Here is a 21,816-nt window from a genome sequence, read left to right on the forward strand (position 1 = left end):
TGGGCTGTCCGTGAGCACCTCATCAGTCTCTGGTTCCAGTGAATGAAACCCCAGAACCCCGTTGCTCACCACTTCCCCACCTTACCATCCCTCTCTCACAAAACATCATAGCGTGTCCTGGGCACAAAGCTGAAATGAGAGCCACCACAAAACAAACATTCCAAACATAATTTATAAATTTATCACTTCCAATTCAAAACAACAATGTTAACTAATTACCCTTGTGCATTCCCTTAGTGTCTGTCTTTTGTATTCTTTTTCCTACTCTAGTGCTCCTACGCAGTGCTACCCCAGTGGCTGCAGCATGGCTGGTGGAAGGCTGCTGACCTTCAGTGGGGAAACTGCAGATGGCCTTGCAGGACAACCTCGAGCAGCTCTAGGCCTAGAAGGCCTGGCTGTAGACTGCATCAACTCAGCATGGGCGGCAGTAGTCTGGGCTGGCTCGATAACAGGCAGCAGCAAAGGCACTAGCGGAGTGGCAGTGGTGGGAGTAGGAATGCTGTCATCCTGAGAGGATAGAAGGTTCTTGTTCCACAGAACCACTGCCACTCCCCCAATGACGGCGCCTCAGTATCTCTAGCCATCTGTTGGAGGACAGATTGCTGGACTGCTGTGACACCCAGCAAGCCCCTTTCAACACTCGTAAACCCAACCACGATGGCAACAGTCTGATCTTGCATGGCAGCAAGCTGAGACTGCATGAAAGCAGTCTGATCTTGTGTGGCAGCAAGCTGAGACTGCATGAAAGCAGTCTGATCTTGTGTGGCAGCAAGCTGAGACTGCATGAAAGCAGTCTGATCTTGTGTGGCAGCAAGCTGAGATTGCAGGAGAGCCGTCTGAGCTTCTACTGTATCACTGAGCTATTGGGTTACTTCCACCTGTGCTGCAATGGAAGCTCAGACTGCTCCATCACACCCAGCATCATGATTGGGCCCACAAGTGCTCTAATGGAGTTGCCCATCATTTCCATCTTGTAAAATCATGGGCTCCAAGCTCCACGCAAAACCCCGTGCAATGTTGAAGCCGGACTCCTCCTTGCTGCTTGACTCTGACAAAAGGCTCTCTGGCTGGCACCAAGCATTTCTGTGTGTATTCCCATCACCCTTCATCGAGGTCATCATCCGAGCCCTGTAAAACACAACTCGTGCACAAACTCGCCCTCCGGGAAGCTGGCACCTGAGCTACCCTTTCCCCCTGGCCTGGCTGCAGCCCACTCGCGCCAGGTGACTCAGCATGTGCAAATCCTACCTCTATAGTACCATCTAAAGTCCGCGCAGTGCCACCTTCTGAGCTGATGCCTGGGATTTTCAGATCGAGTGACGGTGCCTCTTCTTCTCCTTCGCTTGCCTCCTCCATTATTTCAGGGACAGGCTGGGCTGGTGGGATTTCTTGGGTATCTGAAAGGAGAAAGGCGCAAGAGTTGAGATGTGGTGAGGGCGGGGGGAACAAGATAACCATGCATACACCATCAGCAGCCTGTAAGTGAGAAGAGATTGTGGGGTCAGGTGGAAGTGGGATGTGAGAAGCAGGATTAGGTATGAGCATACCATCATCATCAGCAATGGTTTCTGTTAGATCCGTGATTCTGAGAGTATGATGTTTTCAAATAACTACACGGATGCTGTAACTTAACAATCAACAGGTGTTTACTGGAGTAGGGTAGTCTCAAGACTGGGGGTACAGAGGCATGCTCAAGGCTTATATACAGGTGTGGTCACTGCCGGTACTACAGTATACAGGAGCTGTAAAAGTAGTTCTCTCTTAAAAGGTACATACACTACAATTCCTCCCCTTTTAGATTAGCAGTACCCATAATATTCAAATAACAATTAACACTTTAACATGCACATTAAACAAAAATAGTCCATTTATAGATTCAGTCTTTGGGGCGGCTTACTGATCCTTTCTGAATAGTGCCTTTCCTGAGGTTCTTGTTCTTGGTGCGGAGGCGATTCTGGCCCCTTTTCGTCGGTTAGTTCATCAGTTTCCACTGCTACTGGTTCTGAGGTAGATGCTACCGGTATGTTGGGTTCATCCCCAGGTACTCGAGACATGGGGTTGACTCGTTCCTGTGACGCTAAGATCTGATCGACGTGGCATCTCACAATGTTCTCCCCGACATCCACTGTGTACATTAATGGCCCCTGCCTTGTGCATATCGTTCCAGGTTTCCATTTCTCTGTTCGATAGTCACGGGCCAAGACTGGCTGTCCTACATTGAAGCTCCTTGTCGGCTTCTCATTGATGTGCTGGAATTGTTTATCCTCAACACTTCTTCGCACATTTGGTCTGAGCAAATCCAGACGAGATCTCAACCTTCGGTTAAAGAACATCATGGCCGGGGTCTGGTTGGTAACTGCATGTGTCGCATTTCTGTAGCTAATAGGAAATTGTCCACCTTATGCTGTAGTGGAATTTCATTGTCGCACATGGCCTCTATCGCCTTTTTAAAGGTTTGTACGAACCTCTCAGCCAATCCATTTGTGGCTGGATGATACGGGGCGGATGTGTAATGCCTTACCCCATTCCTTCTCATAAATTTCCGAAACTCTTCGGACACAAACTGTGGTCCATTATCAGAGCAAATCTGCTCTGGCAAGCCGTTCCTGGCAAATATGGTCCGTAGGACTGCAATCGTTTTCTTTGTAGTGGTTGAGGACATTTTTATCACCTCAGGCCATTTCGAGTGAGCATCCACTGCTATTAAGAACATTGAGTCCATGAATGGACCAGCAAAATCAATATGCACCCGTTGCCATGGAGAGGAGGGCCACTCCCATGGGTGTAGAGGGGCATGTGGTGGTGCATTTTGGACCTCCTGAGCAGCTCTTGGTTAGGTCCTCGATTTGTTGATGATCCCCGGCCACCACACATAAGCCCTAGCAAGGCTTTTCATTTTCACCCCTCCCAGATGACCTTCATGAAGCTTATTTAGCACTCTCTCCCTTAACTTGGGTGAAATCACCACTCGGGATCCACACATCACTGTCCCCTGGCACACTGACAGCTGTTCTCTTCTGGATGAGAATGCTGGCAACAGTGAGTCGCCATGGGTTGGCCATCCCCTCACCGTCAAATCATATACCCGAGACAGTGTCAGATCATTGCGGGTCTCCTTCTCTATATCCGTGTTAGTTACTGGCAATCGTTCAATTATTGACGAATAAAATATCTCGATCGGGTCCACTGCTGGTGCTTCCTCCACAGTAGGCAGTGGCAAGCGTGATAGCCCATCAGCGTTTCCATGCTGTTTCGTGCCTTTATATTCTATTTCATATTGGTTCGCCCCTAGAAAAAGGGACCATCTTTGTAACCGTTGTGCAGTCATCACCGGAACGCCCTTCTTTGGATTAAAGATGGAGACAAGTGGTTGGTGGTCAGTCAGCAAGGTGAACTTCTGCCCATGCAGATAGTGGTTGAATTTTTTTACTCCCCATACTAGGCTGAGGGCCTCCCTGTCAATCTGGGCGTAGTTGCGCTCGGCTGAGGTTAGTGACCGAGATGCAAAGGCTACTGGCCTCTCCAACCCGTATGGGAATTTGTGCGACAGCACCGCTCCAATACCGTAGGGTGATGCATCACATGCCAAACGAATTGGTAGTGCTGGGTTGAAATGGGCCAACACCTCTTTTGATGTGATCAATTCTTTACACTTCTGGAAAGCTCGTCTACGTTCGTCATTCCACTTCCATGGTACCCCTGTTTGCAGTAGGGTGTTCAGTGGGTGTAATACCGTAGACAAATTTGGCAAGAACTTATGGTAGTAGTTTACCAGCCCAAGGAATGACCTCAGTTGTGACACATTTTCCGGTGCTGGAGCCTTGACTACTGCCTCAATCTTTTCAGGGGACTTATGTAACCCCTCTTCATCGATAACGTGGCCACAATACGAGATCTGCTTCTGGAAAAACTCGCACTTGTGGCGATTAGCTCGTAGCCCATATTCCTTTAATCTAGTGAGCCCCTTCTCCAGGTTGGCAAGGTGATCACTGTCATTTTCGCCCGTGACCAGGATGTCGTCCAAATAACACTGGGTCCCTGGAATCCCTTGCAAGACTTGATCCATCGCCCTTTGCCAAATAGCCGGAGCCGATGCTACCCCGAACACCAGCCGGTTGTATTGGTAGTGACCTTTATGAGTGTTGATCGTGAGGTATTGTTTCGAGGCTTCTTCTACCTCCATTTGCAAGTACGCCTGGGCTAGATCAATTTTGGTGAAGCGTTTACCTCCAGATAGCGAGGCGAAAATATCCTCAATTCGTGGAAGCGGATATTGTACCGTGTGAAGGACTGGGTTCACTGTCACCTTAAAATCCCCACAGATGCGGACCTTCTTTGGTTCCCCAGGCATATTACTCAACGACCTCTTCATTACAGGAACGATGGGTGTAGCCCACTTGCTCCAGTCTACTTTGGACAGTACTCCTGAACGTTCCAACCTTTCCAGCTCTGCTTCGACGGCTGGTCTGTTCGCATAAGGCACTGGTCTGGCCTTAATAAACTTTGGGCTTGTATTTTCCTCTATTTGAATCGTTGCTGTTATGCCTTTTAGTGTTCAGAGTCCCTCCTGGAACACTTCTTTTGCGTCAGTTAGCATTTTTGACAGTCGTCCAGGTGTGACGTCGTCATCCTTTTTGGCCTCAACCTTCAGTGCCTGTATGGAATGCCAATCTAATTGTATCTTCCGGATCCATTCACGTCCTAGTAGTGGTGGTCCTCCATCTGGCAATACATATAGGTCCATTTTAGGTATTTCCTGGCCTTTGTATATCACTTTCACCCTTATTTTTCCTTTGGGGTAGACTTTTTGCCCCGTGTACGTCTTCAAGACAATCTCTGTAGCTTTCAAGGGTATGTGTGAAAATAGCCGTTTGTAGTCCCTTTGGTTTATGACTGTTAGGGCTGATCCTGTGTCCAATTCCATTTTCACTTGGACTCCGTCTATCTTGAGTGTGACCCAGATAGTCTGGTGATCCTCCATTTTGGTTACCTTATGTAGTTTCAGACAACCCAGCTCCTTGCTTCTGGAGTCTGTATCACTTTCCTGTTCGTCTGAACTACTGTCCATCACCTTATGTACCTTTTTGTACTTCTCCTGTGGAGATTTCTTGCTGTTGGTTTTCTTCCCTGACCTGCAGACTCTTGCTATGTGTCCTGTTTTTCCACACTGTCTGCACACTTGGTCCTTGAACCAACAATCCTTCTGGTCGTGTGTTGTTCTGCCACAGCGACAACACTTCCCTGTTCCATATGACATTTCATTGGTGCCATATTCTTGTGGTCTCTGTGGTATCTCTGCAGCGCCCCTTGCGGCTGCTTCATGTGATACTGCCATGCTGAAAGCCTTGTCCAGCGTAAGATCCTTTTCTGATAGAAGCCGTTTCTGGGTTCCTTCACTTTGAAGCCCACACACAAACTTGTCCCTTAACGTATCAGCTAGTCCCACTCCAAACTGGCAGTGTTTCGATAGCTTGCGCAGTTCCGTTAAGTACTCAGCATTACTTTCATCTTTATGCTGGTTCCTTTTGTGGAACTTAAATCTTTCTGCTATCAGCAGCGGTGTGGGGTTTAAGTGGTCCTGTAGGATTTCTACTATGCTTTCGAAATTCTTATTCACGGGCTTCTCTGGGGTTATTAGGTTTCGCAGTAAGCCATAAGTTTGTGCACCCATGGAATTTAACAAAACCAGTGCTTTCCTAGCATCTGGCACTTCATTCGCCCTGCAGTACACCACAATACGTTCCACATGTCGCCCAATCTTCGACTTCATTGTCGAACGTAGAGATACTGCCACTCTTCGGCATCCCTGGGTGTGATTTAACTGTCAACAATGGCATCTCCCGTGCTCTCCCTTCTTCCCCGCTGACACAAAATGGCGTCTCCCGCGCTTCCCTTTCTTCCCGCGCTCGCCCTTCTTCTCCGCTGCGGCTTTAAAAAATGGCATCTCCCGCGCTCTTCCTTCTTCTCCGCGGCTCAATGGCGTCTCCCGCGCTCTCCCTTCTTCTCCCCGCGGACACTGTTCAGCCCTTGAGCCCTGGCTGTGCACTGCGCATTTTTTTTTTCTGTGCGCCTTCCTCATTTCCGCTGCTCGGTCCTGAACCCGGCTGCTGCTTTACCCTCTTTATCTCCATTTTGTTTTTCCTCTACGCCGCTCGGTTTTCAACCCCCAGCTGCGCCCTGTGCGCTTCACCATCTCTCTTACCCCGTTGACGCTGCTCGGCTTTTTCTCTGCCGTCGGTCGGCTCCAGCCGCCGCTGTCCGGGAAGGGTCTGCGCTGTACCTGTTGTCAGTCTGTTGCTGGATCGTCGTGGCTGGGGAACCAAGCCCGGCTCTCAACAGCCTCCCCTGCGATGTTCACTCTCTGCCGGATGACTGGGCGGTTGCCCGTGGTCGACACCCGTGCTTCTGGCCTCGACTTTCTTCCACCGCCCTCCCAGAGCGAATCTTTGAAGGGAAATGCAGAGTTGCAGGTAGATTCGAATCGACACTCGTCGCCACTGTTAGATCCGTGATTCTGAGAGTATGATGTTTTCAAATAACTACACGGATGCTGTAACTTAACAATCAACAGGTGTTTACTGGAGTAGGGTAGTCTCAAGACTGGGGGTACAGAGGCATGCTCAAGGCTTATATACAGGTGTGGTCACTGCCGGTACTACAGTATACAGGAGCTGTAAAAGTAGTTCTCTCTTAAAGGTACATACACTGCAGTTTCAACTTCCCCGCTCGTCACGGACTCAGTGACAGCCTCTCCAATGATCTCCAGCACTACTTCCTCCAGCTCTATCAGGTTCTGCAGACAGACTTCCACTCCACCCATCTGCTGCTGCTCCTGGCGGTTATGAGCAACCTTGTCCTGCAAGAGAAAGGGAAGTGTTTGGGTGATGTGCCTGCCATGGTTGAATAGCTGGCAGTGTGTGCAAGATGTGAAATGTAGTGTAGAGTGTCTATGCCAAATTTTATTGACTATAGACTGCACCCGATATTGGCCCACCTGTTCAGTGCTAAGTCAATCAGCAGATTACTTAATGAGCAGGCTGTACAAATTTTGCATGCTGCCTGCATCACTTTGAACGGGAGCTGGCACATGTGTGGGTACGAGGCCTATTAGCCCCATATAATCTATCGCCCCTTGCCCTTGTCCCTTCTAGCAGAGTTTCCAGGGCCTGGTCAGAAAGTCTTGCTTTCCCTTGTGTGGAAAGCTCAATTGTTCAGGAAAATTGCTTTGTAAATAGCTTTTTTTGGGCCACTCTCCTCAATGTCAAGGGTTTATATAGCTCCTTCTTGCACTTAGCAAATATTAGTCAGTATTATTGATTCTGCAACTTCATTGTGAATGACCCACTATTGGGGTGTTAAGGTGTATGCTGCATAGGACCTCCAGAATGCAGTAAAATCATGGATTAATAAGTATGTTTTGTAACGCTTAAGCAATGGTCAGTTAACCTCTGATTAGCACACCAACGGTAATTTCTAAGCTCATAAGGTAAAAGCTTTGATGGTCTTTGCTACAACACTTTAAAAGTCATATTAGAGGTCGTGAAAGGTGCTATATAAATGCAAGTCTTTCTTTTCTTAAACAACTGTGTGGTTAATAACCTTGCCTTTTTTCCAGGTTACTGGCTGCCAAGTTACAAATTAGGGTTATCCTGGACAACAGGCCTGCACTTATCAGTGATGCTTGGTAACCTGGAGAGTATTTCAGTGCTACTAGATCATCAGGCTAGTATAAACTATCAACCAAATGGGAAAACACCTTTACATGTTGCCTGTGATGTGAAAAACAGGGACTGTGTTAGTATGCTGTTACACCATGGAGCTAAAGTAAACTCTTTTTCACTGAGTGGACTTACACCGTTACATTTATGCAGAACAAAGGAGTCAATTTCCTGTGCAAAACTACTAATCTGGAATGGTGAGCTGTGCAGAATATGAGATTTTCTAGTCAAAATGTTTCAAATTTTCTTCATAACATCAAAAAATATGCAAATATACTTCTAGTAACAGTAAAAGAACATATAATACTTGAGTTTTATTGCCTCTTTTTTAACATTTATTTTGAACTTCCATTTAGATCCCATTGTCCAAGCAGATCTTTTGAATCAGTCAGTGGGTGATGTATGACAGTGACCCAGGGTGACTTGCCTGTGGAGGAGTGCATAACTTCTGTTGCGCACCCCTCCTTGCCTGCTCATCTATCTATGCCCTATAATGTGGAATCACAGTGTGAAACCTGCATCTTCCATTTCTATAGTACAGGTAATCATGTGGAAAAAAAACCAAGTGTTATCTGTGCCAGAAATCAGAACGTTGCATGCAAATTATGGGTTAGCCTCTATAATGCTGTAAAGAGCAAATGGCTAATAGACATGTACAGACCAAGGAATATATTAAAAGATGAGTTCATTTAATTGTTTAAGATTTTGGCTGAATGAAAATATAACTTAGTCTAAACATCAAATTTCTTTTAAAGTACTCCTCACAATAGGTTTTATGGTAAGGGCAAAATATTATGAAATAAAGAATTAGAGTTTATAAAAGCAGTGAATCATACCTAACTAATTTAAATTCTTTGGGGAGATAGCATCTCCGGTAGGAAGGAGTGCAGATCAGCTGCTCCCAGGTCACTGCTGCTGCCACTCTATAACCAGCTAGCAGGACATGCAGATCAGAAACAGAACTCAAGAAATTAATAAAAAGAAAAAAACTGCAGATGTTGGAAATCTGAAACAAAAACAAAAAATGCTGGAAATATATAGCAGCTCAGTCAGCAGCTGAAAAGACGAGTTAGGTTAACATTTCAAGTATAGAACTTTTGGTTTTTGAAAGGTTTTACCTGAAACATTACCTCTCACTTTACAAATGCTGGCTGATCTGCTGTGCATTTCCAGCAGTTTCTATTTTTATTCAAGTAATTAAATTATTTGTGAAGACTTGATTTTGTCCGTTGAATTGGCAAAACATGAGTGCTTTGATGAGTTACTTTGAAGATGCAAGGCTATGTCTCACACTTGATTTTTAACAGGTGCAGAGCTGAATCTACAAGCTAGCAATGATTATAAAGATACACCATTGCACACAGCTGCACGTTTTGGTGTACCTGAACTTGTGGGACTTTACGTCGACCGTGGAGCAGTTATTGACAGTTTTAATATCTATTTGGAAACGCCACTTATTACAGCAATTTACTGGGCCTTAGACATGAAAGAACAGGAATACAGCACAGACCATCATCTGATCTGTAGAATGCTTATAGACTACGGAGCTTCTGTAAATGCTCGCGATCGGGATTACAAATCTCCACTTCATAAAGCTGCGTGGAATTGTGACCACCTACTTCTACAAATGTTGTTAGAATCAGGTGCTCGGGCTCGTGCAATGGATGTCAATGGCTGTGCCCCTTTACAGTACCTTCTGAAGGTTACACCAGTACGTCCTGCAGCAGAACCAGAGATCTGTTATCAACTGTTGCTAAACCATGGAGCTGCAAGGGTCTACCCTCCACAGTTTCATAAGGTAGGAATAACATCTGCACATTTTAAAAGAATCTAGGGAAGAGATAGCAGAGGCACTACCAAACATATTTAATAATTCATTAGAAAAAAGTGTGGAGGACTGGCAGATAGCTAACATAATAGCTATATTTAAGAAGGGAGATAGAACATGTCCAGGGAAGTATATACCAGTCAGCTTAACATCGGTATTAGGAAAAATAATGGAATCCCTACTAAAGGAGAAAATAGAAGAACATCTAGAAACCAAAAATATAATAATGAATAGTCAGCATAGATTTCAAAAGGGAAAGACTTGCTTGATCAACCTCACTGATTTTTTTGAAGAGGTAACAGAGTAGACAAGGCGCCGATGAAGATGGTTGCAGTCCTTGCGGGCTCTGTGCATACCAGGCAGCTAAGTGTCCTTTGCTGCTTGGTGCGCTCGGCTCGTTAAGAAAAAAGCATTTCACTGACTGGATTTCACTTGTTGTATTTGGTTGTGTGACAAATAAAATTGAAATTGAAATTGATAATGTAGTAGATGTAATTTATCTAGATTTTCAAAAGGCCTTTGATAAGGTACCCCATAATAGACTAATGAATAAGGCCAGAGAATGCGGAGTCAGAGAACAAGTAGCAGAATGGATAGCTAAAATAACAACAGAAAACGCTGGAAAAACTCAGCAGGCCAGGGCAGCATCCGTGGAGAGAGAAACAGAGTTAACGTTTCAGGTTGAAGACCCTTCGTCAGAACTGGAAATAAAGCAGGAAAAGGGATAGATTATAAAGCAAGTGGGGGCTCGGAAAAGGGGGAGGGGATGAAAGAACAAAAGGGAAGGTCAGTGATAGGATAGAAAGCAGGAGAGGTTAAGAGACATTGAGAGACATTAAGAGATATTCAAGGAACAAAGGATGGCTCTAGATGAAGTGTGAATGGCCCTGGCAGAATGAAGGACAGCTGCCATGTGGGAGGGAAGAAAAAAGCCCAGACGAAAGTGTGGATTAAAAAAAGAGAGAAAATATGTGATAGGGGCCGAGGTTGTGATCTGAAATTGTTGAACTCTATGTTGAGCCCAGAGGGCTGTAGAGTGCCTAATCGAAAGATGAGGTGCTGTTCCTCGAGCTTACGCTGAGCTTCCATGGAACAATGCAAGAGGCCGAGGACGGTGAGGTCTGAGTGGGAATGGAATTAAAGTGACAGGCCACCAGGAGCTCGGGGTCCCCCTTACGGCCTGAACGGAGGTGTTCCGCAAAGCGGTCACCCAATGTAGAGGAGACCACATCGTGAGCAGCGAATACAGTATACTAAATTGCAGGAAGTACAAGTAAATCGCTGTTTCACCTGGAAGGGGTGATTGGGGCCCTGGACAGTGGGAAGGGGGGGAGGTATAAGGGCAAGTGTTGCATCTCCTGCGCTTGCACGGGAAGGTGCCGGGCGAAGGGGAAGGGGTGCTGGGGTGGTAGAGGAGCAGACTAGGGTGTCGCGGAGGGAGCAGTCCCTACGAAATGCTGAAAGGGGAGGTGAGGGAAAGATGCGTCTGGTGGTGGGATCATGCTGGAGGTGGCAGAAATGGCAAAGGATGATCCATTGAATGTGGAGGCTGGTGGGGTGAAAGGTGAGGACAAGGGGAACTCTATCGTGGTTCCGGGAGGGGCAGGGGTGAGGGCAGAAGTGCGGGAGATAGAACGGACACGGTCGAGGGCTGTGTCGACCACAGTAGAGGGGAATCCTCGGTTGAGCAAAAAGGAAAACATGTCGGAAGCACTGGTATGGAAGGTGGCATCATCAGAGCAGATGCGGCGGAGACGGAGAAACTGGGAGAATGGAATAGAGTCCTTACAGGAGGCGGGGTAGGAGGAAGTGTAATCCAGGTAGCTGTGGGAGTCAGTGGGCTTGTAGTGAATGTTTGTCAATAACCTATCCCCAGAGATGGAGATGGAGAAGTCGAGGAAGGGAAGGGAAGAGTCGGAGATGGACCATGTGAAGGTGAGGGAAGGGTGGAAATTGGAAGCAAAGTGAATGAAATTTTCTAGTTCAGGGCGAGAGCAGAAGACGGCCCCGATACAGTCATCAATGTACTGGAAAAAGAGGTGAAGGAGGGGACCCGAGTAGGACTGGAACAAAGAGTGTTCCACATATCCCACAAAAAGGCAGGCATAGCTAGGACCCATGTGGGTTCCCATAGCAACACCTTTGATTTGGAGGAAATGAGTGGGGTCAAAGGAGAAGTTGCTCAATGTGAGACCAAGTTCAGCCAGGCGGAGGAGGATGGGGACTGGTTGGATCTCTGTTCAAGGAAGAAGCGGAGAGCCCTCAGGCCATCCTGGTGGGGGATGGAGGTGTAGAGGGATTGTACGTCCATAGTGAAAAGGAGGCGGTTGGGGCCGGGAAACTGGAAATTGTTAAAGTGGCGGAGGGCGTTCGAAGAGTCGCGGATGTAGGTGGGAAGAGGCTGGACAAGGGGAGAAAAAATAGAGTCGAGATAGGAAGAGATAAGTTCCATGGGGCAAGAACAGGCTGAAACGATGGGTCTACCAGAGCAGTCCTGTTTGTGGATCTTGGGAAGGAGGTAGAAGCGGGCTGTGCGGGGTTGGGGAACTATGAGGTTGGCGGCTGTGGGGGGGAAGATCTCCAGAGGAGATGAGGTCAGTGACAATCTTGGAAACGGTGGCTTGATGTTCGGTAGTGGGGGTCATGGTCCAGGTGGAGGTAGGAGGAGGTGTTGGAGAGTTGGCGTGCAGCTTCCGCTAGGTAGAGGTCGGTTCACCAAACAACAACAGCACCACCCTTGTCAGCAGGTTTAATGACAATGTCGGGGTTGGATCTGAGAGAATGGAGTGCTGCAAGTTCAGAGCGAGGTAGGTTGGAGTGAGTGAGGGGAGCAGAGAAATGGAGACGGCCGATGTCACGGCGGCAGTTTGCAATGAAAAGATCTAGAGAGGATAAGAAGCCATATGGAGGGGTCCAGGCCATAAGGGGGACCCCGAGCTCCCGGTGGCCTGTCACTTTTTCCAGCGTTTTCTGTTGTTATTTCAGATTTCCAGCATCCACAGTATTTTGCTATCAGAATGGATAGCTAGTTGGCTTCAAGACAGGAAGCAGAGTGTAGGGGTAAAGGATAGCTATTCAGAATGGCAGAAGGTGGGAAGTGGGGTCCCACAAGAATCAGTGCACAATTTATATTAACGATTTAGACATTGGGATCAAAAACACAATTTCTAAATTGGTGAATGACCAAATTGGCGGGGAGGGGGGGATAGTTAGTACCGAAGAGGACTGCAACAAATTACAAGAAGACATTAATAAACTTGCAGAATGGGCATAAATTGGCAAATAAATTTCAACACAGATAAATGTGAGATATCACATTTTGGTAAGAAAAATAAGACGGTCACATATTACTGGGAAAATAAGAATCTAAATGGGGTAGAAGAGCAAAGGGATCTCGGAGTACAAACACACAAATCACTAAAAGTAGCAACACAGGTTAATAAGACCATAAAAAAGCAAACCAAGCACTTGGGTTTATTTCTAGAGGGATAGAATTGAAAAATAGAGAAGTTATGCTAAACCTGTATCGAACCTTGGTTAGACCACACTTGGAGTACTACGTACAATTCTGGTTGCCATATTCTAAAAAGTATATAGAAGCACTGGTGAGGGTGCAAAAAAGATTTACAAGGATGATACCAGAAATGGGAGGGTGTAGCTATCAGGAAAGAATGAACAGCCTGGGTTTCTTTTCTCTTGAAAAGAAAAGGCTGAGGGGTGACCTAATAGAGGACTTTAAAATTATGAAAGGTTTTGATAGAGTAGACACAGAGAGAGTGTTTCCACTGGTGGGGAAGAGCAAAACTAGAGGCCATCAATATAAGATAGCCACCAAGAAATCAAATAGAGAATTCAGAAGAAACTTCTTTACCCAGAGAGTGGTGAGAATATAGAACTTGCTACCACAGGGAATGGTTGAAGCAAATAGTATAGATGCATTTTAGGGGAGGCTACATAAGCATATGAGGGAGAAGAGAATAGAGGGTTATGCTGATAGAGTTAGATGAGGAAAGGCAGGTGGCTCGAATGGAGCATAAACGGCGGCATGGTGTAGCTATCTGGTTGTGCCAAATGGCTTGTTTCTGTGCTGTATATCCTATGTAATCCTATAAATGCAAAATCTGAATTAGATGATGAACATGTCAATCATGTTATTATTGATGATACTATTTATGCTATTATTGTGCACTATTACCAGAAATTAGTGTTTGTGATATTGACATACAAAACACTTACCGTGCTTGTATGATAATCCTTAAGAAGACGCAAAAAGCTTCTCGTAAATAGTGGAGAACCAAGGCTCTCATGAGAATGAGGAACTGAAAGAAAATAGTGTTAGTAAAAAAATAGTACTGGAGAAATTAATGGGACTGAAAACCAATCAATCCCCTGGACCCGATGGTCTACATCCTAGGGTTTTGAAAGAGGTGGCTATAGAGATAGTGGATGCATTGGTTGTCATTTTCCAAAATTCCATAGATTCTAGAATGGTTCCTGCGGATTGGAAGGTGGTAAATGTAACCCCACTATTTAAGAAAGGAGGGAAGAGAGAAAACGGGGAACTACAGACCAGTTAGCCTGATATCGGTAGTAGGGAAAATGCTAGAATCTATTATTAAGGGTGCAGTAACAGGGCATTTAGAAAATAATAATAGGATTGGGCAGAGTCAACATGGACTTATGAAAGGGAAACCGTGTTTGACAAATCTGTTAAGAGTCTTTTGAGGTTGTAACTAGCAGAATAGATAAGGGGGAACCAGTGGATGTGGTGTATTTGGATTTTCAGAAGGCATTCGATAAGCTGCCACACAAGAGGTTATTAAACAAAATTAGGGCTCATGGGATTGGGGGTAAACTAGCATGGATTGAGGATTGGTTAACAGACAGAAAACAGAGTAGGAATAAATGGGTCTCTTTTGGGTTGGCAGGCTGTAACTAGTGAGGTACCGCAAGGATCAGTGCTTGGGCCTCAGCTATTCACAATCTATATCAATGATTTGGATGAGGGGACCAGTTGTAATATATCCAAGTTTGCTGATGATACAAAGCTGGGTGGCAGTGTAAGTTGTGAGGAAGATGCAAGGAGGCTTCAAGGGGAAATAGACAGGTTAAGTGAGTGGCAAGAACATGGCAAATGGAATATAATGTGGAGAAATGTGAAGTTATCCACTTTGGTAGGAAAAATAGAAAAGCAGAGTATTTTTTAAATGGTGAGCGATTGGGAAATGTTGGTGTCCAGAGGGACCTGGGTGTCCTTGTACACGAATCACTGAAAGTTAACATGCAGGTACAGCAAGCAATTAGGAAAGCAAATGGTATGTTGGCCTTTATTACAAGAGGATTTGAGTATAAGGGTAAAGATGTCTTACAGCAATTATATAAGGCCCTGGTGAGACCACACCTGGAGTATTGTTTACTGCTTTGGTCTCCTTACCTAAGGAAGGATATATTTGCCATAGAGGGAGTGCAACAAAGGTTCACCAGACTGGTTCCTGGGATGGGGGGATTGTCCTATGAGGAGAGATTGAGTAGACTAGGCCTATATTATCTAGAGTTTAGAAGAATTAGAGGTGGTCTCATTGAAACATACAATATTCTTATAGGACTTGACAGGGTAGATGCAGGGAGGATGTTTCCCCTGGCTGCTAGTCTAGAACCAGGGGTCACACTCAGAATAAGGGGTTGGCCATTTAGGACTGAGATGAGGAGAAATTTCTTCACTCAGAGGGTGGTGAATCTTTGGAATTCTCTACCCCAGAGGGCTGTGGAGTATATTCAAGACAGAGATAGATAGATTTTTGAATATTGAGGGAATCAAGGGATATGGGGATAGTGCAGGAAAGTGGAGATGAGGTAGAAGATCAGCATGATCTTGTTGAATGGCGGAGCAGGCTCGAAGGGCCGAATTGCCTACTCCTGCTCCTATTTCTTATGTTCTTAGTCTCCCATTTAACAAATTCATTATCTCATCTATTTAAAACAGGCTCATGCCTATGTTTAAATAGCTAATAAAGGAATCTCATATGGTGTCAAGCAGTCATGAAGATTCCTGTCATTCCTGGGCTTATGTTGCCTGTTTTGTTTTTCATCATCAAAAAGAAAAATGGGGGAAAAAAGCTGTTTACTTTTTTGAGACTGGAATTATATAATAAACATGAAACAACTCAGCATTACTGAAAGTTGGTAAGTCACCTGGTTCTGATGGACTACATCCTAGGCTGCTGAAAGAAGCAAAGGTAGAAATAGCAGAGGCATTGGTCACAATCTTTCAATCCTCATTGGATACACAAGTAGTGCCGGAGGACTGGAGGGTTGCTAATGTTATACCACTATTCAAGAAAGGGGAGAAGGATAAACCATGAAACTACAGGCCAGTCAGCCTAACGTCGGTAGTGGGGAAACTATTGGAAACCATTATCAGGGACAAAATAAACTTTCATTTGTAAAGGCATGGGTTAATCAAGGAGAGCCAGCATGGATTTGTTAAAGGCAAATCATGGCAGACTAACTTGATTGAATTCTTTAATGAGGTAACAAAGAAGGTTGATCAAGGTAATGCAGTAAATGTTATATAGGTGGCCTTTTGGAAGGCATTCGACAAAGTGCCACATAGGAGGCTTGTTAGAAGATGAAAGCCCATGGAATTAAGGGGAAAGTGGGGTTATGGATCTGAAATTGGCTCAGTGACATGAAGCAAAGGGTGGTGCTGGATGGATGTTTTTTCAGACTGGGAGGTTGTTTGCAGTGGTGTTTCCCAAGGGTTTTGGGTCCGTTACTCTTTTCAGTTTTTATAAACGACCTACTGGTGTAGGGAGCAGCATTATAAAGTTTGCAGGTGATACGAAACTTGACAAAGTAGTAGATAATGATCAGGATAGTTATAGACTTCAGGATGACATAGACAGGATGGTGAAATATAAGAAGCATGGCAGATGGCGTTCAGAGAAGTGTGCAGTGATGCACTTTGGGAGGACCGTATACTATAAATGACACAATTTTGAAATGTGTAGATGAGCAGAGAGACCTTGGTGTCCATATACACAAATTCTTAATGGCAGCAGATCAAGTTGATAAGGTGGTTTAAAAAACATATGGGTTACTCGGGTTTATAAATAGAGGAATAGAACATAAAAGCAAAGGGAGCATGCTAGCACTTTATAAATCACTGGTTAGGCTTCAGTTGGAGTATTGTGGACAATTCTGAGCACCACATTTCAGAATATAAAGGCCTGAGAAAGAGTACAGAAGAGGTTTACCAGGGTGTTATTGGGGATGAGGGACTTCAGTTATGAGGAGAGGTTGGAAAAGTTAGGACTGTTCTCCTTGGAACAGAGAAGGTAAGAGGTGACCTAATAGAGGTTTTCAAGGTGATGGGAAAGGTTTTGATAGAGTAGATGGAGAAAAACCAATCCCTCTGGCAAGTGGGTCAATAGCCAAAGGTCATGGATTTGAAGTCATTGGCAAATGTTCTAGAGGGAAGACGAGGAGAATTTTTTCCACTCAGAGAGTTGTCAGGATCTGGAATGCTCTACCTGAAAAGATGGTGGAAGTTGATTCCATAAATAATTTTAGAAGGGAGTTGGACAGGTACTTGAGGATGAGGAACTTACAGGGTTAGGGACAATAAGTGGAGATGTGGGACCAAGCATGACTGCTCTTTCAAAGAGCCAGCACAGGCACAAAGGGCTGAATGGCCTCCTTCTGTGCTGTAAGTTTCTACGATTCTATGATTAAATTACTGTTTTAAAGAAATTTTACAGAATCATGTAAATCATACCTGAATCATGATTGACAGATTGGCAGGATTTGGACAGTGACATGTTTCAGGAATCTTTGCTAGAACCTCTTTAGTTTTCCATTTATGTAAATAATTTGGATATAGCCACTAGAGCGAGATCAAAGTTCCTTGTGATACTAAATTAGGGGTGTAATGAAATGTGTTTGTCTTGCCTGTATTCGTTTTGCACTCATGTATATTACCCTCCCCCACACTGTGTATAGTTTCACTTCCTCTTTCCTGACTAACCTGTATGACTCATTCCTGTGAGCCAGTCGGTGTGTTGAGATGTTAGCTCTGATCTTAGTGATTAAAATTGATGTGCCTTCAATAACCACAAAACTAGAAGTTATTAACTTAAACAAGTTGGCTTTTAATCACTAAGATCACGGTAATATTCATCGGATTTATTCGTTCATCCGGGACGTCACCTCTTACACGGAGGCCATCACTATCCTGAAGGCCCAATACCAGAGGCCAGTAAACGAAGTGTACGCCAGACATCTGCTGGCTACACGCAGGCAGCGACCTGAGGAATCAATGGACGATTTCTTACAGGGCCTAAAGGACTTGGTCCGGGACTGTAACTGCAAGGCCGTGACGGCCAACGTGTACTCTGACGAATTGGTCCGCGATTCCTTCATCACAGGCCTCAAATCGAATTATATCCGGCAGAGACTGCTGGAGAAGGAGGTCCTGGACTTAAAAAAGGCAGTGGCCACTGCGCGATCGCTGGACATGGCCCAGAAAAACTCTGACTCTTATTCTTCCGGCCATGCGGCCCTCACCGCCTCGTGCGCGCCGAGCGGACGCCATCTTGGAATCAGCCATCTTCCCCATCCAGGTCTCAGACCAGCTCTACACCGCCGGAGTCCCCACACAGAAGTTCACCCAGGAGTCTTACTACAGCGGCAATGTCTCGAGGCCCGAAATGCTACTTCTGCGGCCAGGCCAAGCACCCCAGACAACGATGCCCAGCGAAGGACGCTACATGCTTCAAATGTAAGAAAAAGGGGCATTTTAGCAAAGTCTGCAGGGGGAATCCGATTTCCAACTCCGTCACCGCCTCGTGCGTGCCGTGCGGGCCGCCATCTTGGGATCCGCCATCTTTTCCCGACTCAACGGCCGCCCAGGGCCCAACAGTGGCTTCGATCACGGTGGATCAATCCAGGCCACACCCATTGACAAAATCCATGATGGACATACGGGTAAACGGGAATTTAACAAAATGTTTAATTGACTGTGGGAGTACCGAGAGTTTTATCCACCCTAGCCTGGTACGGCGGCACTCATTAACGGTAACCCCTACACGGAGCAGAATTGCTATGGCTGCTAAGCCCCACACTTCGGACATTTTGGGCTACTGTGTGGTAACACTGACTGTAAAAGGCACGGACTACAAGGATTTTAAACTCCTCGTGATGCCAGAACTCTGTGTTAATGTAATCTTGGGCCTGGACTTCCAGTGCCACCACGAAAGTGTCACACTAGCATATGGCGGGTCCCAGCCGCCACTCACAGTCTGTGGCCTATCAACCTTAAAAATCAGCCCGCCCTCTTTATTTGCTAATCTCGCTCCGAACTGTAGGCCCATAGCGACCAAAAGTAGACGGTACAGTCTGGAAGACAGACACTTTATCAAGGTGGAAGTGGACAGACTCCTGCGGGAAGGCATTACTGAATGCAGTACCAGTCCGTGGCGTGCCCAAGTAGTCATAGTTAAAAATAGCGAAAAGAAACGGATGGTAATTGACTACAGCCAGACTGTTAATATTTATACCCAGCTGGACGCCTACCCTTTACTCCGCATATCAGAAATGGTCAACCAGATTGCGCAATACCGAGTCTTCTCGACTATCGACCTCAAATCCGCGTATCACCAGCTCCCCATTAGAACGGAAGACCGCCCATACACCGCCTTTGAGGCGAACGGACGCCTCTACCATTTTCTCAGAGTGCCCTTCGGGGTAACAAATGGGGTCTCGGTCTTCCAACGTGAGATGGACTGCATGGTTGACGAGAATAAACTACAAGCTACCTACCCCTATCTGGACAATGTCACTATCTGCGGGCACAACCAGCAAGACCACGATCTAAATCTTGCGAGATTTTTAAAAACTGCCCTAAAGCTGAATCTAACCTACAATGAAGACAAATGTGTCTTCAACACAACCCGTCTCTGTATCCTCGGCTGTGTGGTGGAAGATGGGGTAATTGGACCGGACCCTGACCGATTACGCCCCCTAAAGGAACTGCCCCTGCCACACAATCCCAAAGCTTTAAAAAGGTGCCTGGGATTTTTTTCGTACTATGCCCAATGGGTGCCCAATTACTCTGATAAGGCCCGACCCCTCATTAAATCGACGTCCTTCCCACTATCAGCTGAAGCTCGGGAGGTTTTCACCAGTATCAAACAGGACATTGAAAGGGCTGCACTGTGTGCAGTGGACGAAAGCATTCCCTTTCAAGTCGAAAGCGATGCGTCAGACTTTGCCTTAGCTGCGACCCTCAATCAGGCTGGGAGACCTGTGGCCTTCTTCTCCCGAACCCTTCAGGGACCTGAAATCAGGCACTCTTCTGTCGAGAAGGAGGCACAGGCTATAGTGGAGGCAGTGCAGCACTGGAGACACTACCTAGCCGGCAAACGTTTCACCCTGCTCACCGACCAGCGGTCGGTGGCTTTCATGTTTAATAACAAACAAAGGGGGAAAATCAAGAATGACAAAATACTCAGGTGGAGGATCGAACTATCCACGTTCGACTATGATATTATGTACAGGCCGGGAGCCCTTAATGAACCCCCAGACGCCCTATCGCGGGGAATGTGTGCCAGCATTCATACGGACAAATTACAGGGTCTCCACAACGACCTCTGTCACCCAGGGGTCACCCGACTATACCATTTTATAAAGTCCCGCAATCTGCCCACTCCATCGAGGAGGTCAGGGCAATGACCAGAGCCTGCAGCATCTGTGCGGAATGCAAGCCTCGTTTCTACAGGCCTGACCGTGCACACCTTATCAAAGCCACACGGCCATTCGAGCGCCTAAGTCTGGACTTCAAGGGACCCCTTCCCTCTGCCGACCGTAATGTATACTTCCTCAATATCATCGATGAATATTTCCGCTTCCCCTTTGCCATTCCCTGCCCAGACATGACCAGTGCCACGGTCATCAAGTGTCTCTGTAATCTATTCTGCATGTTTGGCATGCCGAACTACATACACAGCGATAGGGGGACGTCATTTATGAGTGATGAACTGCGCCAGTTCTTGCTCTCAAAGGGGATAGCCACTAGCAGAACCACTAGCTACAACCCCCGGGGTAATGGGCAAGTGGAAAGGGAGAATGCTACTGTTTGGAAGGCTGTCACATTAGCCTTAAAGTCAAAAGGCCTTCCGACCTCCCGCTGGCAGGAAGTCCTCCCAGACGTGCTCCACTCCATAAGGTCTCTGTTATGTACAGCCACTAACGCTACCCCTCACGAAAAGATGTTTGTTTTCCCCCGGAAATCCACCTCGGGCATATCTCTACCCGCGTGGCTGACTATTGCGGAAGCACGTGAGAGGCCATAAAATGGACCCCCTTGTGGAAAAGGTACAGCTCCTCCATGCAAACCCTCAGTACGCCTATATCGAATACTCTGACGGGCGAGAGGACAGTTTCCATAAAAGACCTCGCTCCCTCGGGGAGCGAAGAGAACGATGAGAGACTACCCGAGGAAGACCTACACCAAAAAGAGACAGGACGCCCAGAGGTATCAATACCCAACTTTAACCTGGAGGACACTGCAGATAACCTGGAAGACACTGCGGAGGCCCGGACAGCGGAGGAACCAGAATCCACTCCCCTAGAGGCACCCCAACCGGCTTTGCGCCGATCACTGAGAACCGCAAAACCTCCTGACAGACTCACTTATACCAACTTTTAAGAAACATCACCCCGATGGACTAAATCTAAAGGGGTGAATGTAATGAAATGTGTTTGTCTTGCCTGTATTTGTTTTGCACTCATGTATATTACCCTCCCCCACACTGTGTATAGTTTCACTTCCTCTTTCCTGACTAACCTGTTTGACTCATTCCTGTGAGCCAGTCGGTGTGTTGAGATGTTAGCTCTGATCTTAGTGATTAAAAGCCAACTTGTTTAAGTTAATAACTTCTAGTTTTGTGGTTATTGAAGGCACATCAAGGGGCATGGCAAATGATTACAAAGAACGCAAGAGATTGCAGGAGGATGTAGACAGGATAGAAAAGTGGGCAGATAGGTGGCAAATACAGTTCTATGCAGAGAAAACTGAAGTAATTGATTTTACAAAAACAAACAGAGAAAGGAAGTGCATCTTAAATGATAAGACAAAGTAGAGGAACAGACAGATTTAGGGCTGTAAAGATAGTGCAGATGATGATGTAGGATCTGTATGGGTAGAACTGAGAAATACCAAGGGGCAGAAAACATTAGTGGGAGTAGTATATAGACCTCCAAACAGTAATG

The 21,816-nt window shown here is 46.1% G+C and overlaps 1 protein-coding gene across 2 annotated transcripts in view; it reads left to right on the forward strand.

The window, feature by feature from the left end:
* The first annotated feature begins 6,690 nt into the window (after positions 1 to 6,690).
* Positions 6,691 to 21,816, forward strand: part of asb4 (ankyrin repeat and SOCS box containing 4) — a 37,483-nt gene continuing 22,357 nt past the window's right edge. For both annotated transcript variants that reach the window (XM_085988326.1, XM_085988327.1), the window contains exons 1-2: positions 6,691 to 7,915; positions 9,026 to 9,516. In XM_085988326.1, coding sequence (XP_085844452.1) covers positions 7,558 to 7,915; positions 9,026 to 9,516 — 849 coding nt within the window. In that variant the 5' untranslated portion in view covers positions 6,691 to 7,557. The remainder of the gene's footprint in view (positions 7,916 to 9,025; positions 9,517 to 21,816) is intronic.

Source organism: Somniosus microcephalus, chromosome 5 (genome assembly GCF_052327205.1).
Source record: "Somniosus microcephalus isolate GS21.2 chromosome 5, FLI_Smic_1.0, whole genome shotgun sequence".
In the NCBI taxonomy this organism is placed as follows: domain Eukaryota; kingdom Metazoa; phylum Chordata; class Chondrichthyes; order Squaliformes; family Somniosidae; genus Somniosus; species Somniosus microcephalus.